This window comes from Astyanax mexicanus, chromosome 12 (assembly GCF_023375975.1).
Source record: "Astyanax mexicanus isolate ESR-SI-001 chromosome 12, AstMex3_surface, whole genome shotgun sequence".
Classification (NCBI taxonomy): domain Eukaryota; kingdom Metazoa; phylum Chordata; class Actinopteri; order Characiformes; family Acestrorhamphidae; genus Astyanax; species Astyanax mexicanus.
Genome location: NC_064419.1, coordinates 21,518,288 through 21,538,618, shown reverse-complemented (window position 1 = coordinate 21,538,618; position 20,331 = coordinate 21,518,288). Strand labels below are relative to the sequence as shown.

General features: G+C 37.9%; 1 protein-coding gene across 1 annotated transcript in view; it reads left to right on the top strand.

Annotated features, from left to right (window-relative positions):
- adamts13 (ADAM metallopeptidase with thrombospondin type 1 motif, 13) overlaps positions 1–20,331 on the top strand; it is a 41,332-nt gene that overhangs the window by 18,783 nt on the left and 2,218 nt on the right. The window contains exons 12-30 of the mRNA XM_049485873.1: positions 2,793–2,944; positions 3,093–3,156; positions 4,068–4,194; positions 4,353–4,501; positions 5,945–6,065; positions 6,155–6,235; positions 6,335–6,516; positions 9,271–9,421; positions 9,592–9,721; positions 10,424–10,600; positions 10,736–10,931; positions 11,054–11,156; positions 12,898–13,027; positions 13,915–14,094; positions 14,273–14,477; positions 16,454–16,820; positions 18,943–19,089; positions 19,192–19,371; positions 19,679–19,860. Of these exons, the coding sequence (XP_049341830.1) occupies positions 2,793–2,944; positions 3,093–3,156; positions 4,068–4,194; positions 4,353–4,501; positions 5,945–6,065; positions 6,155–6,235; positions 6,335–6,516; positions 9,271–9,421; positions 9,592–9,721; positions 10,424–10,600; positions 10,736–10,931; positions 11,054–11,156; positions 12,898–13,027; positions 13,915–14,094; positions 14,273–14,477; positions 16,454–16,820; positions 18,943–19,089; positions 19,192–19,371; positions 19,679–19,860 (3,024 nt within the window). The remainder of the gene's footprint in view (positions 1–2,792; positions 2,945–3,092; positions 3,157–4,067; positions 4,195–4,352; positions 4,502–5,944; positions 6,066–6,154; positions 6,236–6,334; positions 6,517–9,270; positions 9,422–9,591; positions 9,722–10,423; positions 10,601–10,735; positions 10,932–11,053; positions 11,157–12,897; positions 13,028–13,914; positions 14,095–14,272; positions 14,478–16,453; positions 16,821–18,942; positions 19,090–19,191; positions 19,372–19,678; positions 19,861–20,331) is intronic.

Here is a 20,331-nt window from a genome sequence, read left to right as displayed (position 1 = left end):
TGCAGATCACACGCGCTCTCCTTACCTACTGACTCACGCTCCCTGTACTGATACAGACTGCGGCATCAGCGCGCACTTACACACGGAATAAACCGCTCCGTCAGAATCACTGTCATGCTATTCTCAAAAACACAAAGATAGCAGCGCTTCCGATTAGCCTGAAAACAATTCTCCATCAATCAGAGGTGCTAAAAGTCTTGCCTCAGTCAGCTATGGCAACAAAACTTCTGATTAGTGAAGAGATGTGTTTCAGGGCACAGCAGCTTTAAAGACAGCAAAATAAAACATGTAGTATTTAGGATAGAATTAGCAAAAACATGAAAAACAGCTAAAGGGCTTTTCTAGTGAGTTTGTTAACATTTAAAAAAAAAGAAAAAAAAAAAGAAAAAAAAATCAAATAATATCTAAGAATTAATTTAGGTCAAAACTAAAATGTGAAGGCCTATTTTAACTTAAATGTTATGGATTTTTTATAAAATTTGGGATTTGGAGTCACACAACAATGCAGAAAAAATACATATCTGAAGGATTTTTATAATTATATTTAAAGGTAATGTTTATATTAATAGAGTGGGTACAGGTAACAAATCATTTTTTTTTAAATGTTCTAAGTAGTTTTTATTGATTGACTTTTTAATTTAATATATTACTTTTGCAATTATGTGAATGTACAAGACAATATGCTTAGTAATAAAATTTTATTTTAAAGTTATTTTGTGTGCACAATTATACATATAACTTCCTGAGGACAGAAATGGCACCCATTCAGTGTAATAAATAATGCCATGTCCCTTTCTGGGTAAAGTATAAGATTTAGCACTTTTTCAAGAAAAGCCTCAACAATGTAGTGAGTGTGAGGGTCAGTTTTATTAATCACCTAATATAAGTAGGTCCAAGTCTTAGTAGAAACTTTAATTTCTAACTAAACATTTTAAGAAATGTCTAGAACAGTATATATTTAGCTAGTTCAGATATCTCACTTAAGATTTCTGTTTTAGTTAATTATAATCTCCTGAGACCCGGACTTTTGATTGATGTGCCTAGCCAGGGGCATATATAAAATTAAATGAGATTTTTTTTATCTGACTCATGTTTCTTTATGGATTGGCTGTAGAAACGTTTGAATGGGACATTTACGCTTTTTTAATCAATTGAGTGTAATGTTGTCCTGAGACCACTAGATGGTATAGGTAGTGTCTCTATTCAAGACCAAATGGTCAGTTCTTTTTTGAAGTAGCTATCTTGGTGCTGAGAAGCAGAAATATAATGTGCTTATATGAGGACGCAGGGTCTTAAGAGGATAAATATAACTTATACATCATCTCTGTCATGGAAACACTCTTCAAAACAGCAGTTTTACCTGAAAAGAAAAGGGAGGGAATTTAAATAGTTAAGCAGTAGCTGGAAGCTTCAGGCAGGATTTGAGGTAAATTATCATACTACAACCATAAAACATTTCACAAGTGAATTGTATCATTTAAATACCAGCTTTTTATAATCAACATTTTAACAAAGTTCCTCTTAAACAGCAGCTACTGTAATTCAACATTGTTACTCAGTTTCTCTGGTAAAGTTAACCAACACTGCTGTTAGCATGCAGCTAACTGATACAGAGCTAACTGCTAGCTTATGCTAGCTATCTAAATGCCAAGAATGAAATAAGAAGTTTGCTTCTTGTATAAAAGTTTATGCATTGTAATATTATTGTGCTCCCCTTTCTCAAATTATATAAGCAGCATAGCTACAGTTTATCAATGATTTAGATAAATTCACTAATTCAGTAGCGTTGGGAATTCTGAAACAGCCTTTAGAGAACATTGTGGAAAGGTAATATAAAATTGTACAGTAATGTTGTTACAGCCTGTTGTGCGCACAAAATTGCAAGTGACTTAATTTGTGGTTGTTGCAACATTATGGACACCTAGTCGTATTTGCTGGGACAAAGCCTGGCCTTAATCCCTGTTTTTCAGCAAAAATCCAGGTAACAGAGAATGTTATAGGAACATTTAACAACAGAAATAATGTTTCAGGAACGTTCTGAACATCAGCTTTGGGAAAAAAATTAAAAGACCACATCAGTTTCTTAATCAGTTTATCTGATTTAGCTATTTATAGGTGTATGTTTGAGTAAAATGAACATTGTTGTTTTATTCTCTAAACTACGGACAACAGTTCTCCCAAATTCCAAATAAAATAATTTTAGAGCATTTATTTGCAGAAAATAAGAAATGGCTGAAATAAAATAAAAAGATGTAGAGCTTTTAGACATTAAAAATGCAAAGCAAACAAGTTCATATTTATAATGAGTTCAATATTTGTCTCGAAAAACTGCAGTTTTCATGCATCTTGACATGTTCTCCTCCACCAGTCTTGCTCACTGCTTTGGTTAACTTTAAGCCACTCCTGGTGCAAAAATTCAAGCAGTTCAGCTGGGTTGGATGGCTTGTGATCATGGATTTTTCTCTTGATTATATTCCAGAGGTTTTCAATTTGTTAAAATCAAAGAAACTCATAATTTTTAAGTGGTCTCTTATTTTTGTCCAGAGCTGTATGTGACCTAATAATGGTTTGCATAACATTGTTACGTCTCTTACATAACATTCCTATCACATGTTACTAAATGTTATCAGAATGTTTAAAAACATTAAATAAACATGTTCTAAGAATGTCCAGAAAACATGACAGATAAATGTTAAATGTAACTTTTAGAAAATGTTCTAGAAATCAAAAAATGTTAGCTGGGGAAAGATTTAAAAGGTGAAATTGTGTAACCTTTATTTGTGTTTTCTCAGTGGTGTTTGAAAGGCCGCTGTGTATCTCCATCCAAGCTGAGCTCTTCTATGGTAGTTCATGGCTCCTGGTCGTCTTGGTATGATTTTTCCCCCTGTTCACGTACCTGTGGAGGGGGCATCACATTTCGCAAGAGAGAGTGTAACAACCCCAGGTATGTGTGTGTCTGTGTTAACTTAATGTTTTGTGTAATATATTTTGTCATCTGTAAATGTTGGCCCATTGGTAATGGGCTGTGTGACTACATTATTTTTCACTTATCTTTAGTTCTCGTTACGATCATGTTGTGTGCTTAATTGCAGGCCAGCGTTTGGGGGGAGAGAGTGTGAGGGAGATGGCATAGAAGCTGAACTTTGTCACCGCCAGGTAAAGATCCACTGCCCATGTTTACATTCTATAGGTCAGCTTATCCAAATGCAGCAGTGCAACAGACACGCTTTGCTATTTTGATGGTTTCAATGGCATTACAAGAAACAGAATCCTTTGTAGATTGATATCTAAAGTTTTGGTTTAATATAAGAAACTGTTTAACAAATTAATAAGTTTTATACATTTGCTTGTATTTTTTTTACTGTTAGATAAGATCATTTAGAGGGTCTTGATAACAAAAGATGCACCATTTCATAAATTAAATTACTTTAAAAAAATTAAACACATAACGTTTCATATCTTAGCAGACATACCAACAAAATACAACATATTTAGTGCAATTTCTTGTCATATATTTACCTCAGTTGTGCTATTCTACTCCTCAGTGTACCTTAGCATTGCAATTTTAGACAGGAATTTGTCTTGGTAGTTCAACCTAAATTACACATTTACTCCATTTCATACATATTTTTGGGAAACAAACACATGCAAGACTGTGTTACCTCAGCTAATGTTACTGTCCTAGCCCTGGTTATGAGAACAGTTTATAACCAGGTAGAAACTGAGTGAACTGATATCATGTGTGATAAATGATCTTTGACCATTTTTTCAACATTTAATTTAGTCAAGAAGAGTATAAAAAGTAATGTTTATAGCAGTGCTGGCAAGAAATCATAGCATTAGAGTAAACAGTAGATTGATTGGTATTAATTCTTTATTTAATTAATTATTCCACACCAAAAGTGTTTTTGCCATTTTCTAACAAAAGAAAATTGTTTTCCCAATATTACGTGCATCACTATTTATAACCAAGACCTGTTTTAGCTTGTTCTACCTTCAGCAAGTATTCCAAGTTCACCTTGGAAGATGTGTCTGATGACGTAATGGCCTTCTGTCACTGTTTTCAGTCGTGTGAGAGTACCCAGTTTGAGTTTATGGCCCAGCAGTGCTCAGATACAGATCATCAGCCTCTCTTGGTGTCTCCACATTCAGACACAGTCTACTCCTGGATACCTGCAGTTGGTTTCAGCTCAGGTCAGTTACGCATTAAACTGCAACCAAATACTATTATCTAAGTAATATTCTCTATTTAAAGAAAATAATATATATATTGCCTACTATGATTCTAATAATAAACAACGGCCAGCGATTTTATTTTCCTGCTCTTTTGCTCTCTCTCTTTTTTGGCTCAGGTGATGCTCAGTGTAAGCTTGTATGTCGGTCTCGTGAGCAGGAGTTCATGGTGAGTCGAGGTTCTCAGTTTATCGATGGGACGCGGTGTGAAGCAGATGACCCTGTACCTACCGGCATGGTCACTGCCTGCCTTAGGGGAAAGTGCCAGGTAATGATGGATGCCTGATCCTATCTGTTGGTCTTGATTTTACATGATCTGGTAGGCATGTGGATTTAAATGTTAGACAGATCTGGAGGTTGTTATGTTGAAAAACTTGAAAACTTGTTGGACCTGATATGAGAGCCTGTACAATACTGTGTGTACTTAATTTTTAAATGTGAAAACTTGTCAAATAAAGGGTGTACATGTAGTTTTAATGTACTTTTAAACTTTTAAACTAAAATTTGTTCTTGTGGTTTCAATGGATTTTCAACATTTCAATATTGCATGTAAAAGTTTGAGATTCAGTTTGAGTTCAGACTTTACAAGTATACATTTTAGTTCTCAAATTAAAAATACAAGGACAGATTGTATTTTACAAGTTCCCAGAATAGCTGCTTGGTTCTTAAGTAGATGATGAATGGCTGCATGTAAAAAGAAATCATATTTTGCCAAACTTTGCTGGATTTTTAATCACTAAATTTTTTTGTATGGGTAAACAAATTTAGTCTGTTTTCCTAGTCAGTTGGTGCATATCTATTTGTCCAGTTACCAGATTCAAATGATGTAAAAATCTAAGGTTTTGGGGCAGCAACGAAATTCACATATCAATCATAAAACTGACCTAAATATTCTGAAATGTCCAATGAACTCTTAGAATAGTGTTACACAGCTCTAACTTGTTAGACAGACTAGAAGGATTAAAAAGTATTAATTGAAATAGTTAATAGTTAATTAACTCAATAAGGTGGCTGACTGTATTTAAATATTTTTTTTATATTGTCAAGAAAATAGTATGGCCATGTAGGCAAATGAAATCTAATTAATGTTATTTTTCAGGATTGATAAAGTAGTTAATGTTGACATGTTATTTTAGGAGCATGTTTTAAAGATAGGCTTAAAATAAGTCCATCCCACCCTCACACTTACATCTTGCTGTTGTCCTGAAACTTAGACCTACTTTAAGCACCTTTGGCTAAAACATTTAGATATCACGTGTGTCCTCTTTTAAAAAAAAATAACATGTGGTCAATCTACAAACTAAATACAGACAGTGTTATTTCATTATGTATTTCCTGTTTTTTAAATACTTCCATAAAGCTGCATAACTAAACTGAACTGATGCACTTCAAAAAATGAGAGCTTAAGTGCAAATCCTCACTTGATATGTCTTGCTTAGTTGCTCCCAAAAATTGAGCAAGCTATTAACCGCTATCTTTAGCCCATATGCTGGAGAATTCACGGGAGCTGCGGGAGAGGTGGGATTACTGTAAACCAAAAGTGGGAAATAGTAAGAATTGTAAGGGTAGAAAATTTCTAGTTAAGGTACAAGAAAAATAAATAAATGCAGATATTTGAAGTAGAAGATGTTAGAGAACGATTCACTGCTTTGAAGCTCTTGCTAGTTTTTTAACTAATCTTTCTAAGATTATATGATCTGTGTTTACACAGGAGTTTGGTTGTGATGGGGTGTTGCATTCTAGGAAAGTGGAAGACCTGTGTGGAGTATGTGGAGGAAATAGCTCCACCTGCCAGTTAATCTCTGGCTCCTACACAGGTGGAGAGGCACAAGGTACTTCTTCTTATTTATCATCATCAGACGTACATTATGTTTTCCTTCCATAATATAGATTCAATCTTATTTATTTTCTTTCTTTTCAGAGTATGTGACCTTCCTTATTCTGCCAGTGAATGCCTCGCAAGTACATGTGATTAACTGGAAGCCAGTTTTCACACATCTGGGTAAGTCCAGGGTTTCATTGGCCCTGCCACCACAACCTGTATTTTTGTATAAAGCAGTAAAATTGACGTTTCAGTGTATGTTTTTTTTTTTTTGTGTAGCGGTGCTGGTGAACGGAGAATATATTGTGTCTGGACATGGAGACATAGCGTTAAACACCACCCACCCCTCCCCTCTGGAGGAGAGTCATATGATTTATCTTCTTTACCTCACATCTGACCTTTTACCACAGACAGAGGAGCTAACTCTGTCTGGACCAATCACAGACAAAATCCACATACAGGTAAGTGTACTGCACTCCGAACACTGGTCATCTTTACTTGGCTTGTTTTTTGCAGAAACTTGATGCCTTCTAAATTTTTGGATTATGATTATTTCTCAGCTCGGATTCACATTTGGTTCACATTCATGAAAGTGACCTGTATCTGCTTGTATTGTAAACTATTCTGAAACTAATAGCAATAGTAATTAAAATAAAAAAAACTGTAACTAACTGGAATAGAAATAAGTGTTTATAAAACTAACTAAAATTAACTGAAATTACAGACAGAATACTCTTCATTTTTGTGTTTGTTAATTTATTTATAAGCGCTGTTTCCACTCAAGCAGTTTTAAAGCAACGTGTGGCACCTTGCGGCCCGTGACGTTACTTCTTGTTACAATAACAACAGAAAACATTGAGAAAGCTGCAGAATTTTGTATAGGATTAAAATATGAGCGTGAGGGAGATAAAAGCACGTGTTTAATAGTGAAACAGGAGATACAGTATGTGGAATAAACTCCACAGAGCTATAAGTTAATTTGAAAAGCAGCATAAGAGCGCTAACTGTGAATACCGTTATCAGCCTGACTGTGAGTAACTCATATAGAGTTTATTGGGTTTCTGAGTTTGTTTATGTGTTTCTCAGATTGAGCTCTCTGATGTGGTGTGTGTGTTTCAGTGGTCATGTGTGTTCTATTGGCTATTTTCATCAGCAGTGTTACATACATTGGTTGGACAATAAACCTGTATTTGGTTACAATACACCTGGTTTTGGACCACAATAATTTATTGTTTTGACGGACAGTTCTGGTAGAAACAGGAAAGTTGAGGTGCACATTGAATTCTGCCGTGATTTGAGCAGCCGTGGTTTTATGTGTTTTGGATACAATTCGGTTTAGCACCCGAACATCCCTTTCAGAAAGCTTCCTCTTGCGACCACAGTTAATCCTGTTGGATGTGGTTGGTCCTTTTTGGTGGTATGCTGACATTACCCTGGATACCGTGGTGATAGTACCGACAGTGTTGGGAGTAACGGCGTTAAAACTAACGGCGTTACTAACGCCGTTACTTTTTTTCAGTAACGAGTAATCTAACTAATTACTCTGACTGTAACTATAACGCCGTTACCATTTCCGACACCCCGTTACTGCACGTTACTTTAGCAGCTCTATGAACTTTTTTTTTTTTTTAACTTCGCTTTGCCCTCGTTAACCCCTCCTTCGGTGAACTTGAGCTTCTGGCCGCTGTGCCTGTGGTTTGGCGTGGTGAAGTGAGGCACAATTGTGACGATTTGCGTGCTCTAATCAATTCAGTGATTGCCGTGGATAGCCCAAGTTCCGATTAAAAGGACGTTAAACTCTTTTTAGCTGCTCCGGTTTTTGTGGTGCTGCTGCTTTCTCTTTTAGAGCTCAGATTCTCTGCCCGAACCTGACCTGACCCGAGGACCGACCCGAAATCGGGCTCCTATTTTTATTTTATATAAAGCTCTGGTGTGATAATCACAATGTTGCTAAGTAACCAATTATTATTGTTCACTAAAGCTAACGAAATAGCGAAATCTGAAAGTGAAAAACATTTGTGTTAACTGAATCTAATAAAAACGGTAATTAAAAGGAAAAAAACATAACTATCTCAAACTGTATTTTGTGTTTATAAAACTAACTAAAACAAACTGAAATTACTGATAGAATACCCTCATTTTCGTGTTTAATTTATTTATAAGCGCTGTTGTACAGCGGGCGGTGTTGTGCCGAGTGCGCTGCACCTCGTGGTCCGTTAGTTCTTGTGTAAAGCGCTCGCGCTAGCCGCAAAATACAACGGAAAACACTGAGAAACTGCAGAATTATGTATGGGATTACAATATGAGCGACAGGCAGATGAAAGAGAAACAGGAGATACAGTATGTGAGAACATTTACCTGTGAGTAGCTCACACCAAAACACGCAAATCTCTTTCTTTCTCTTTTTCTCTCTCTCTCTCACGTTTATTAGATTGATCTCTCTGATGAGATGTGTAAAAACTAATAGAAACTAGCAAGCCCAGTCTAAAAACAAATGAAAACTTACTGAACAGAAAAAATTAAAACAAAATAAAATTAAACTATAATAAAAATGAAAAATGTTATAATCACGTAGCTCTGGGCGCACGTGAAACGCCTCCGCATTTGACTTGCAGCATTGTGTGTAGCTGTTCTTAAAAATCATTTTAATTAAATAATAGTTCTGTGCTTTTATGTTAGTGTTAATTAACACAATTCTGATTATATTTCGCTTGGCTTGGTTTGTTTAATTTCATCCCCAGACGCGTTTTTCCAAGTTTTAGTAATTTTCTTTGGTTGTGTGGAGAATTTCGTTGTTTTTTTTTTAAATTCGTTAGATTATATTTTTGTCAACATTTTGGGTTTATTTTCGTTTGTTATTTTTCTAATAATAATAGTAAATACATAATTTATTTATTTTTTTGACGGGTGAATAATAAAAAGTAACGCAATAGTTACTTTTACTGGTAACGAGTTACTTTTATAGTGGAGTAACTCCGTTAGTAACTCAGTTACTTTTTTGGAGAAGTAACGAGTAACTATAACTAATTACTTTTTCAAAGTACCGATGTGACCATTCACATTTATGTTCCACACAAATAGGATACATATCTGATCTATGACCACTTTTGAAAATCCAAAATCTTTGTCACATTTAGGTAAAAATTTGAATTGTGTCACTTTAGCCTGAACGTAGCCTTATTAAAGATTTGAAAAATGTTTGTTTGTTTTGTTAGGTATATCGGAAATATGGAAAGGAATATGGAGATGTCACAAGTCCAAACATCACATACCAATACTACATGCGTGATAATATCCCGATGAAGAAGGGCGCTGAGGGCCAGTGGTCCACCATCATTTCACCCTGCTCTGTTACGTGTGGCACAGGTGAAAATAATCAGTTCATAATAAAACATAATATGCAAATGGAAATACTGTATGTCACTAAGAATAATGTCAGAACAGTGGGATGTAATTTTTCTCTTGACGTATGTTTCAGTACAAAGTGAAAGCTACCTTGTCAGTATCGATGGATTTGATTGTTCTCTGATTCATAGGAATTCAGAAGGTCACTCAGGAGTGTGTTGACATGAACACCCAGGAACATCTAGAGGAGCAGCTCTGTGGCTCAAGTCCTCCAAGCCCAACTCGTCTGCAGCCCTGCTATTTACCTGACTGCCCAGCCAGGTAAAGTCACGTTCAACTGAGCAGCAATATTCACATTCATCCAAATCTATTGACCTGGAGTTTACTGCATTAGTTAAACAAAGTTTATTTAGCAGGGCTCAAGTATTCCCATTCTAGGGTTCCTACCATTTCTTAAAAAACACACTGAAAGAGTATTGAACTGCAATCATTAAAAACATCAAAGCAAGACTGCAAATTGCCATAAATCATCTTGCCCAGTCTTATCCATTTTTCTTTTTTTTAGTTTCCTGTTAGCATAAGTTGTATGAGAAAAAAATACAAAAATGCTTGTTTGCTCTCTTTCCGATCTTCTTGTAAATTCTGCAATTATATTTTAGGATGTTGAAGACTTTTTACGCATTTTTTTGAAAATGCGACTCAATTCTGAATCGTTCAATGTTAGAAACGCTATTCGAGCTCGAATCTATTTTTTCCTGCACCCCAAGTGTAAGATAGCAAAGAGATACTTTCTCATAATTACGAAATGTTTGTTTCATAATTACGACATGTCATTTTAACGACATAGTAACTCATAAAAACGAGATACTTTCTAATTAGTACGACATGTAGAAGATTATTTTTTATCATACGTGGCAACAATATGCTTCTGTAGATATATCTAAATATCTGGGATTTAAATTCTAAAATATGGGACATGTGTTTGGATCTGCAGGCTGATAAATACTTTTTACTCCTGTGCAGCTGGGTGCTTGGTGAGTTTGGTCCCTGCAGCACCCCCTGTGGTTCTGGAGAGTGGGTGCGCTCTGTGGCCTGTCTGCAGAAACAAGGAACAGAAACAGTCACGCTGCCGGATTCTGAATGCTCTCAGATCAAACCTCCAGTAACTGAAACCTGTAACACCCACCTGTGCCCCGCCAGGTAAGAGGCTGTCTGTTTACTGGTACTGTTTATTCACTAGCTAGAAAGTCAGTTGTTAATCCATGTGAATCCATGTGTTAATGAACACTACATGTATAAACTTTGTGTGTGTGTGTGTGTGTGTCTGTGTTTTAGATGGCAAGTCTCGGAGCCTGGTGAGTGTTCTGCTGTGTGTGGCCCAGGTGAGGCTCCCAGAACTGTGTTATGCGTCCGAAACCATCGTGGTGCTGATGTAGAGGTGGATGACAGCCTTTGCCCTCTTCCCAAACCCTCTGAACACGTGACCTGCGTGGTGGATGTCTGCCCTATCGGCTGGGAAACACAAAAACAGGTAAAGCACAAAACAAAAATAACAAAGCTGAATGCTGAACTTGTACATTAAATCTTTAATAAATGAAATAGAGCTATACATAATGATGCAATTTATTGACCTAATGATGTGTCTTTCACCAGAACCATGGAAGTGGGTCCCTGTCTCTGATGCCTCGTTCCAGAATGAAACCAGTGTACGTGTGGAGCCCTGTGATTGGCCATTGCACTAAGACCTGTGGGAATGGTATACAAATCACTGCACAAAACACTGTTACTTACACTATATGACCAAATGTTTGTGGACACCCCTTCCAGTAAATTTATTTAGTTTCTATGCTGAAAATTCACCTTCTGTTTACACAGATAAGCAAATGCATTCAAACAAGTTGTCTAGTCTCTAAAATGAAGTGTTGCTAATAGAAAAGGACTTTGTGGAGCAGATAAACATGCACCTAGTGGTTCCTTGCCAAATCAAGCATTTATGTGTGGAGCAGTGGAAGTGTGCTTCATCCAGATGAGGCGAGGTGGTGATCATCCAACATCCTGACCTCACACAATGCCCTTATCATTTAATGAAATCAAATACTCACAGCAATGCTCCAAAATATAGTATAAAACTTTTCTTGGATGGTAAAGACAGTAGCTCAAGATCAAAAGCAGGATAAACTCTTTTTAATACCCTTGATTTTGGATTAAACAATGAATGAGCAGGTGTCCCATTACTTTTTTATCTATAGTGTAGTAGTAGTATATATTACCATAGAGCAGGGGTGTCCAAAAGTTTTTTGTTGGGGGCCAGAAGGAGAAATATATTTGAAGTCACGGGCCACAGACTGTGTAATAAAACAAATAATGAAATATACCACTTTAAATAATACTGTTTTCCTGATTATTTCATTTACACACCATTTTTCTTGACTTACTATCTTTATCTTTGACAGTGTTGTGTAAACTAAGATTTTTCAAATTGATGTTTAATTTCATGATGTCTCTAAATATTAAACTCCTTAATTACGACAACTTATAGATTTTCTGCGCTAGAAATGCGCTATGACACTCTTTTACACTCTTTTGCCTCGTTTGTCTGCGCTAGAAATGCGCACCCTCTCCGTTTTAGACTGTTTTGCCCCGTTTTTCTGCTCTAGAAATGCGCACTCTCTCCGCTTTTAGACTCTTTGGCCCGTTTCTGACACCTAGTGTTCAAACTTTAAATTTCACATTATAAACACCTGCTTAAGAGCGGGCCAACTTTCATTCTATTTCTAAAATACCTTGCGGGCCGCTCCACCCCTGCCCTAGAGGTATCCAAATATCAGCTATCTAAATATAAAAAAAAACATTAAGCAGTTGCTCAACTTGGCTTGGGACCAGTTCAATCCCCTGGTCTGGCAGGAAGTGGGGGCATGGGGATTAAAGAAACTTTGATTCCTCTTCAACATTAGTGAATAAAGCGATCTGAGCAGTCCCAGGGCCCTCAAGGTGGCTACTGACTGTTCGGTGTGTGTGTGTTCATATTTTTATACTGACAGTTGGATGTGTTAAGTATTAAAACCTGTCTATTCGAGCTAGGCCTTTAATTTGGGCAACAAGCCTGTAATATATATCAATATTTATGCTTGCCTTATATGTTGATGTTTCACAGTGACTTTTTTTTTAGCTGCTGCCATTTTTTCCCTCATTTCTAACCTTGTACTGAAAAGCTTAATATCTAAGCTTAATAGTGTCTGAGGTTTATTTTTAGCATCCCTGATCATTTTAGTCTGAACTTAACAATCTGTTCTGCACATTTTATTCAAAACCGCTTTCTGAACATTTCCGTAATGAAGTACAAAGGCCATTTAAATGACTTTTGAGGCCTAAAAGCACATTACACAAAAAACATCCGGTTGAGCTCTGAGTCGTAAACAAAAGAGATGAATGAGTAAGTTAATAAATAAATGATTACTATTTCTGTGTCTCTTGGGGCTGTTCCTGTGTGTGCGCAGGAACGCAGCAGATATGGTTTTCCTGTGTGGATCATCAGTCACGGCTGGATGTCCCGGAGTTCCTGTGTGATCGCTTCAGCAAGCCTGAACTGTATACTCAGCCCTGTGCCCAGTCGCCATGCCCTGTTATGTGAGTGTACCAGATTAAGTGATAGTGCCTATATGTTGATAATGTCATCAAGCAATCAGGTTGCTTGCCTCTGGTGGCCATACCATGTACTAGTGCATCTCAAAAATATAGAATATCATTAAAAACTTACTTTATTTCAGTACTCATATAGACACAGGGTGATCTATTTTAAGCGTTCATTTTTTAATGTTGATGATTATGGCTCACAGCCAATTAAAAAATCAGTATTAGAATATGTTTTTTATTTTACCAAATTTAAAACCACTGAAATATAATAAAGAGAAACATGCATGATCTCAGCCATCAAACCAAGCTGAACTGTTTGAATTTTTGCACCAGGAGTGGCATAAGGTTATCCAAAAGCAGTGTGTAAGACTGGTGGAGGAGAACCATAAGCCAAGATGCATAAAAACTGTGATTAAAACCAGGATTATTCCACCAAATATTGATTTCTGAACTCTTAAAACTTTATGAATATGATCTTGTTTTCATTGCATTATTTGAGGTCTGAAAGATCTGCATCTTTTTTTGTTATTTCAGCCATTTCTCATTTTCTGCAAATAAATAAATGCTCTAAATGACATTATTTTTTTTTTGAATTTTGGAGAAATTTTGTCTGTAGTTTAAAGAATAAAATAATGTTCATTTTACTCAAACATAAACCTATAAATAGCAAAATCAGAGAAACTGATTCAGAATCTAAAGTGGTCTCTTAATTTTTTCCAGAGCTGTATAAGACCTAGTACTTTTGGCAGTCGTGCTGAAAAATTAAATTCGCATCTCCATTAAAATTGTCAGCAGAGAAAAGCATGAAAAGAGAAAGAATGGAATACACACTAACATATATGTGGTTACAAGGTCATACCATTTGTATGTGTGTGCACTAGGTGGCGGTACATGCAGGGAGAGTGCAGTGTGTCGTGTGGAGGTGGTGTAGCCAGGAGGGTGCTGTACTGCTCTCAACAGGAGACAGAAGCCATGGAGGTGCTGTTAGCTGACTCTGCCTGTCTACATGTCCCCAGACCCCTGGAGGTTGTGGTGTGTAACACTGAGGCCTGTCCAACAAGGTGAAACAAAGTGAACAGTTAGTGTTTACTCTGAGAATAAATGTCATATATAATAAAAGCAAAGAAAACACTTATTTATACTGTTAATTATACTGCTACACTGTCAAAAAAAGCATTCCTTTTATCAATGATTTCAGATCTCTTGCTTGAGGATCTAATTCTGATTTTTTTGGTGCAGGTGGCAAGCAGGAGAACAAGGTTCATGTTCAGTGTCCTGTGGTCTCGGTGTGGCACTGAGAAGGGTTTGGTGTTCGCAGTTCAATGGAGGGGTGGAGACAGAGGTGGAAGAAGAGAGGTGTGATGTAGGCAAGAAGCCTCCGCTCGAGGTGCCCTGCTTCCCCCAGGCCTGCTCCTTCCACTGGGCCATGCAGGAGTGGAGTGAGGTATGAAGATATTATTTGCTACTTCTGATTAAACCAACTTTGTAATCCACTTTACGTTTTGCTTTGTAACTTATTTATTTAGTGTAGAAAGCAGTAAGCTGGGTTGCGTTGGCCCTTATTCAGAAGATCGCAGTGAGTGGTTAGGATGGCCCTCTCCTCCCATGCAAGACTGAGTAATACTTTTACTGCAATATATTTTAATGTGCTGCATCATTAATTGTTAGAAAATTGTTTTGGGATTACTCGAATTTCTGATTAAATGTGTCATTAAATGTGTTCTGATCTTCATCAAAATCACAACAATAGACAAACACAGTCTGTTTAAACAAGTAACACAAAAATTTTGGATCATTTCTCTTTACTAAACTGTTTCAGTTCAGCAATGTTCTTGGCATATCTGGTGTAAATCACTTGAGGTCATGCAACATCATCTCAATTGGGCTGAGGTCAGGACTCTCCAGAAGGCATACTTTCTTCTGTTGAAGCCGTTCGGTTGTTGATTTACTTCTATGTTTTGGGTCGCTGTCCTGTTGCATCATCCATCCTCTGTTGAGCTTCAGTTGGCAGACAGATGGTCTTGAGTTTTTCTGCAAAATGTCTTGGTAAACTTGGGAATTAATTTTTCCGTTGATGACAGCAATCCGTCCAGGCCCTAAGGAAGCAAAGCAGCCCCAAACCATGATGCCCCCTCCATCATATTTCACAGTTGGGATGAGGTTTTGATGATTGTGTGCTCTGCCTTTTTTCTCCACACAAAGCGTTGTGTGTTCCTTCCAAACAGCTCAAATTTGGTTTCATCTGTCCACAGTGTATTTAGCCAGTACTGCTGTGGAACATCCAGGTGCTTTTTTGCGAACTTCAAACGTGCAGCAAGGTTTTTTTTTTGAACAGCAGTAATTTTCTCCGTGGTGTCCTCCCATGAACTACATTCTTGTTTAATGTTTTCCTTACTGTAGATTAGTCAAATGTTAGCATGTGGCAGAGATTTCTTCTTTAGAAGTCTTTAGCTGACACTGTAGGATTCTTCCTCACCTCATTGATCATTCTGCGCTGTGATTCATCAAGCAATGCTTCTTAAGAACAGTAAACTCAAAACTAGTGTGTGTTTTTTATAGGACAGGGCAGCTTTAACCAACCCATCCAAACTCATCAGATTGATTGGACTCCAGGTTAGCTGACTCCAGGCTCCAATTAGCTCCAGTCATTAGCCTAGGGCTTCACATACTTTTTCCACCCTTCACTGTGAATTTTAACATGTTGTGTTCAATAAAACCTTGCAAACATATCATTTTTATTTGGTTTTAGTTTAAGCAGAGTGTGTTTGTCTATTGTTGTGACTTAGATGAAGATCAGAACACATTTAATGACCAATTTATGCAGAAATCCAAGTAATCCCAAAGGGTTCACATACTTTTTCTTGCAACTGTACATCTGGATAGCTCACAATACAAAATTCAACAATTATGCTTCTCCTCCAAGCATGTTTAATTGTTCAACAATGTTGTGTTAGTGGCAGTTGTAGAAGCTGCCTTGTGTGACTAAGATGAAGCATGTGCTGTCTTTCAACTAAAGCTTGCTAACATTGCAACTTGTGTGAATACGCACAACAAAGCATAACATTATTTGTTTGTTATATCGTGTACATTTATGGTTCTGGTTTTACCCTACACTTTTGTGAGCGGACTGTTGAACTTTGCTGCATCTTGTCATCATCACATATCTGGGCTGCATCTCCCTATGCTTGACACTGACTGGTTTGTAGAATGCTGTCAATTCAGTTAGGTGCCTTTTTGCATGTGTTGTACCTATTCTGACCCACTTTGGGTGCACACGTCACGTGGCAGATTGAGCATAACAGATTACCCTCAAATTATTATTTTTTTATCTGTAGTCATAAATAATAATTCATATATAATATTGTTATAATACAGGAGTAACTTTTATACATTTATACACTCTCTCTCTGTCTCCTGTAGTGTTCTGTCTCTTGTGGTGGTTACGGGATCCAGTCGAGGACAGTGTCATGTCGTGGCCCATCCAGCCCTCTACCTGTGAGCCCAATCCTCTGTGTCCATCTGCCCAAACCAATCACCATCCAAGCCTGCTTTAGCTCTGACTGCTCCACACCAGTCAGCCCCACACAGGAGCTCAGCACTGTTCCTACCCAGGCACCGGTTATCCGCAGCAGGCACAGAGCATGGAAAATAGACCTGGGAAAGAAGAGAAAGCCTACAACTGCTGCAGGAACTGCGATCAGCAAACTGACCTCTGAAGTTCTACCGACAGTGCCGGTTTTGGAAAGCACAACACTGCCAACACAGCCTGCACAGCTGACACAGAGCAGTTAGGTGGAAGGATACTAGCAACACACACTGACACACATTGGGTGACATGTAAATTGAGAGATGTTTCGATATAATTTAGATGTAAAACAGCCACTGTGACCAAATGAGCTGTACAGGTCCTTCTCAAAAAAATAGCATATTGTGATAAAGTTCATTCTTTTCCATAATGAAATGATAAAAATTAAACTTTCATATATTTTAAATTCATTGCACACCAACTGAAATATTTCAGGTCTTTTATTGTTTTAATACTGATGATTTTGGCATACAGCTCATGAAAACCCCAAATTCCTATCTCACAAAATTAGCATATCATGAAAAGGTTCTCTATCATCTGAATCAACGAATTAACTCTAAACACCTGCAAAAGATTCCTGAGGCTTTTAAAAACTCTAAGCCTGGTTCATTACTCAAAACCGCAATCATGGGTAAGACTGCCGACCTGACTGCTGTCCAGAAGGCCATCATTGACACCCTCAAGCAAGAGGGTAAGACACAGAAAGAAATTTCTGAATGAATAGGCTGTTCCCAGAGTTCTGTATCAAGGCACCTCAGTGGGAAGTCTGTGTGGCAGAAAACGCCGCACAACAAGAAGAGGTGACCGGACCCTGAGGAAGATTGTGGAGAAGGGCCGATTCCAGACCTTGGGGGACCTGCGGAAGCAGTGGACTGAATCTGGAGTAGAAACATCCAGGCGTGTGCAGGAAATGGGCTACAGGTGCCGCATTCCCCAGGTAAAGCCACTTTTGAACCAGAAACAGCGGCAGAAGCGCCTGACCTGGGCTACAGAGAAGCAGCACTGGACTGTTGCTCAATTTTTGCATGTCATTCAGAAATCAAGGTGCCAGAGTCTGGAGGAAGACTGCCAAAATGCCTGAAGTCCAGTGTCAAGTACCCACAGTCAGGGATGGTCTGGGGTGCCATGTCAGCTGCTGGTGTTGGTCCACTGTGTTTTATCAAGGGCAGGGTCAATGCAGCTAGCTATCAGGAGATTTTGGAGCACTTCATGCTTCCATCTGCTGAAAAGCTTTATGGAGATGAAGATTTCATTTTTCAGCAGGACCTGGCACCTGCTCACAGTGCCAAAACCACTGGTAAATGGTTTACTGACCATGGTATTACTGTGCTCAATTGGCCTGCCAACTCTCCTGACCTGAACCCCATAGAGAATCTGTGGGATATTGTGAAGAGAAAGTTGAGAGACGCAAGACCCAAAACTCTGGATGATCTTAAGGCCGCTATCGAAGCATCCTGGACCTCCATAACACCTCAGCAGTGCCACGCCACATTGAAGCAGTCATTTCTGCAAAAGGATTCCCGACCAAGTATTGAGTGCATAACTGAACATAATTATTTGACGGTTGACTTTTTTTGTATTAAAAACACTTTTCTTTTATTGGTCAGATGAAATATGCTAATTGTTTTAGATAAGGATTTTTGTTTTTTCTTTACTTTTTTGCCAAAATCATCAATATTAAAACAATGAAAGGCTTGAACTTCTTTAGTTGTGTGTAATGAATCTAAAATATATGAAAGTCTAATGTTTATCAGTACATTACAGAAAATAATAAACTTTATCACAATATGCTAATTTTTTGAGAAGGACCTGTAAGTCAGTCAGCTAACGTTAATGTAATTAGACACAGTTGAGCTCTTGTCAAAAATGCTCTTAGTCAAAATACTGTTTAAATAATCAATGATGACATTTTCGCAGCAGCTTCACTTTGTCTCAGCAGTAAACAGCCCCGGTACTGGAATTGTTTTGTAATAAATGAACAGCACTGTTACTGTTGAAACATTACACTTACTAGACAAACTCTGACAAACAAAATCTGCTCTTGGTCCTTTAATCTGTGCTGTAAACTCAATGAAGGCAGTCTGAGATGCTTGGTCTGGGGGAAGGGGTGGGTCTACCAATTGAGTAGACAAGACTGGCTTCACCTCTGGTCTCTAATCTGTAGTGGTTGCAAATTTGACAAAATTTTGGCTTAATTTCTATAAAACTCATTTCAACCAAACCAACCTGAATGAGCTTATTTACATCACAGTAACACAGTAATTCTGAACTTTTGGCGTAATTTCCCTTTAATTAGGCTTAATCTTCTGTCGTTCTGATCCAGGCATCTGTGGACAGCTCTTCCTCCAGGACTCGGGCACCATCGACCTACAGAACGTTACAGAGAGAAGGTGTTTCATCGCTATCGGCCGTCCTCTTGATGAAGTCATCCAAATCAAAATTGAGTCCAGTTCTCTTAACTGCAGACACAGTGAGTCCCTTTCAATCATTTATGCTTTCCAAATATGTGAAGCTCCGGTCTTGGAATGAGAAAGTGTATGTTTGCGGTTTGTGTATGTGTGTGTGTGTTTAGGAGAGAACCTCGCTCTTTATGAGAGGCTGTCTCTGAGGCGTTTCTGTGAGAAGATGACGGGAAAATTGGTAACATCTCGTTCCAACGTACTTTTAGTGCGCCAAAGCCGCGTCAGCCCTGGTAACGGGGTACTGCTGTCCTTCAGGAGTGAGAAGAACCCAAAGAAGACCCATCATGAAGGTCGGTCTGAAATAGGTCCATGCAACAATGCAGAAACAGTGCAATAAAGCCTGAACTGTGGACTAAGAATACACACTTAAACCAAATAGTATCTATGATTTGCATTTAAGATGGGCATTTGTTAGCTTACGTAACATAACTGTCTGTTAGTGTTCTCCTCCAAGCGTGTTGAAAGCTTGTCCAGTGATCTGCATTGGTAAAGCAAGATCCGGATTAAATATAAAATTATTTAATTATATTAATTAGTTGTTAGCTACTTTGTCTCCATAACTCCATTTCAAAACTCTTTGATACTCTACTCCTTCAGATTGTGACGTCCAGCTTTTCTCTCCGTCTGGTCTGATTGAGAATCCCGTCAGAAATTCATCATACTCGACTTTCAGCTCTCAGTCTTGTCGAGTGTTCATCGATGCCCCCCCTGCACTGAGGATAAATATCAGAGCTCTGTCTGTGTTCAATACGAGCTCCTCAGATTCTACATATGTTCTGGTGAGATTGACTGACTAATCTTATTTATATTCATGTGCCAAAACATTTAGAATCTCCTCCTTGGATTGTTGTAATACACTAAACTAGTATTGTCCCATTATTTTGCCATATCCCATGAAAGCTACCGTATTTTTCTCACTATAAGGCGCATTTAAAATTTTCCCAAAAATCATCAGAGCGTCATATAATCCGGTGTGCCTTGTGTATGAATTTTACCAGTCAGGTTGTAAGGAGCAGTAAAGGCACTCTGCTGAAGTGCAGTGTTATACATGAGTTTCAGTTTAGTTCTCCAGCACCGAGACTCGAGACTGAAGCAGTATTACCATTAGTGTTAGTCACTAAGAGGTAGCTCTTTTGCCGTTCAGAGTATTATCGGCCTGTAGCCTGCTGCTGCTAACCCTGGCTAGCACTGCTTGGGCAGCATTACCTGTTAAACGTGCTAAGCGCTAGCTTTTTCACCGCTTAGAGGTG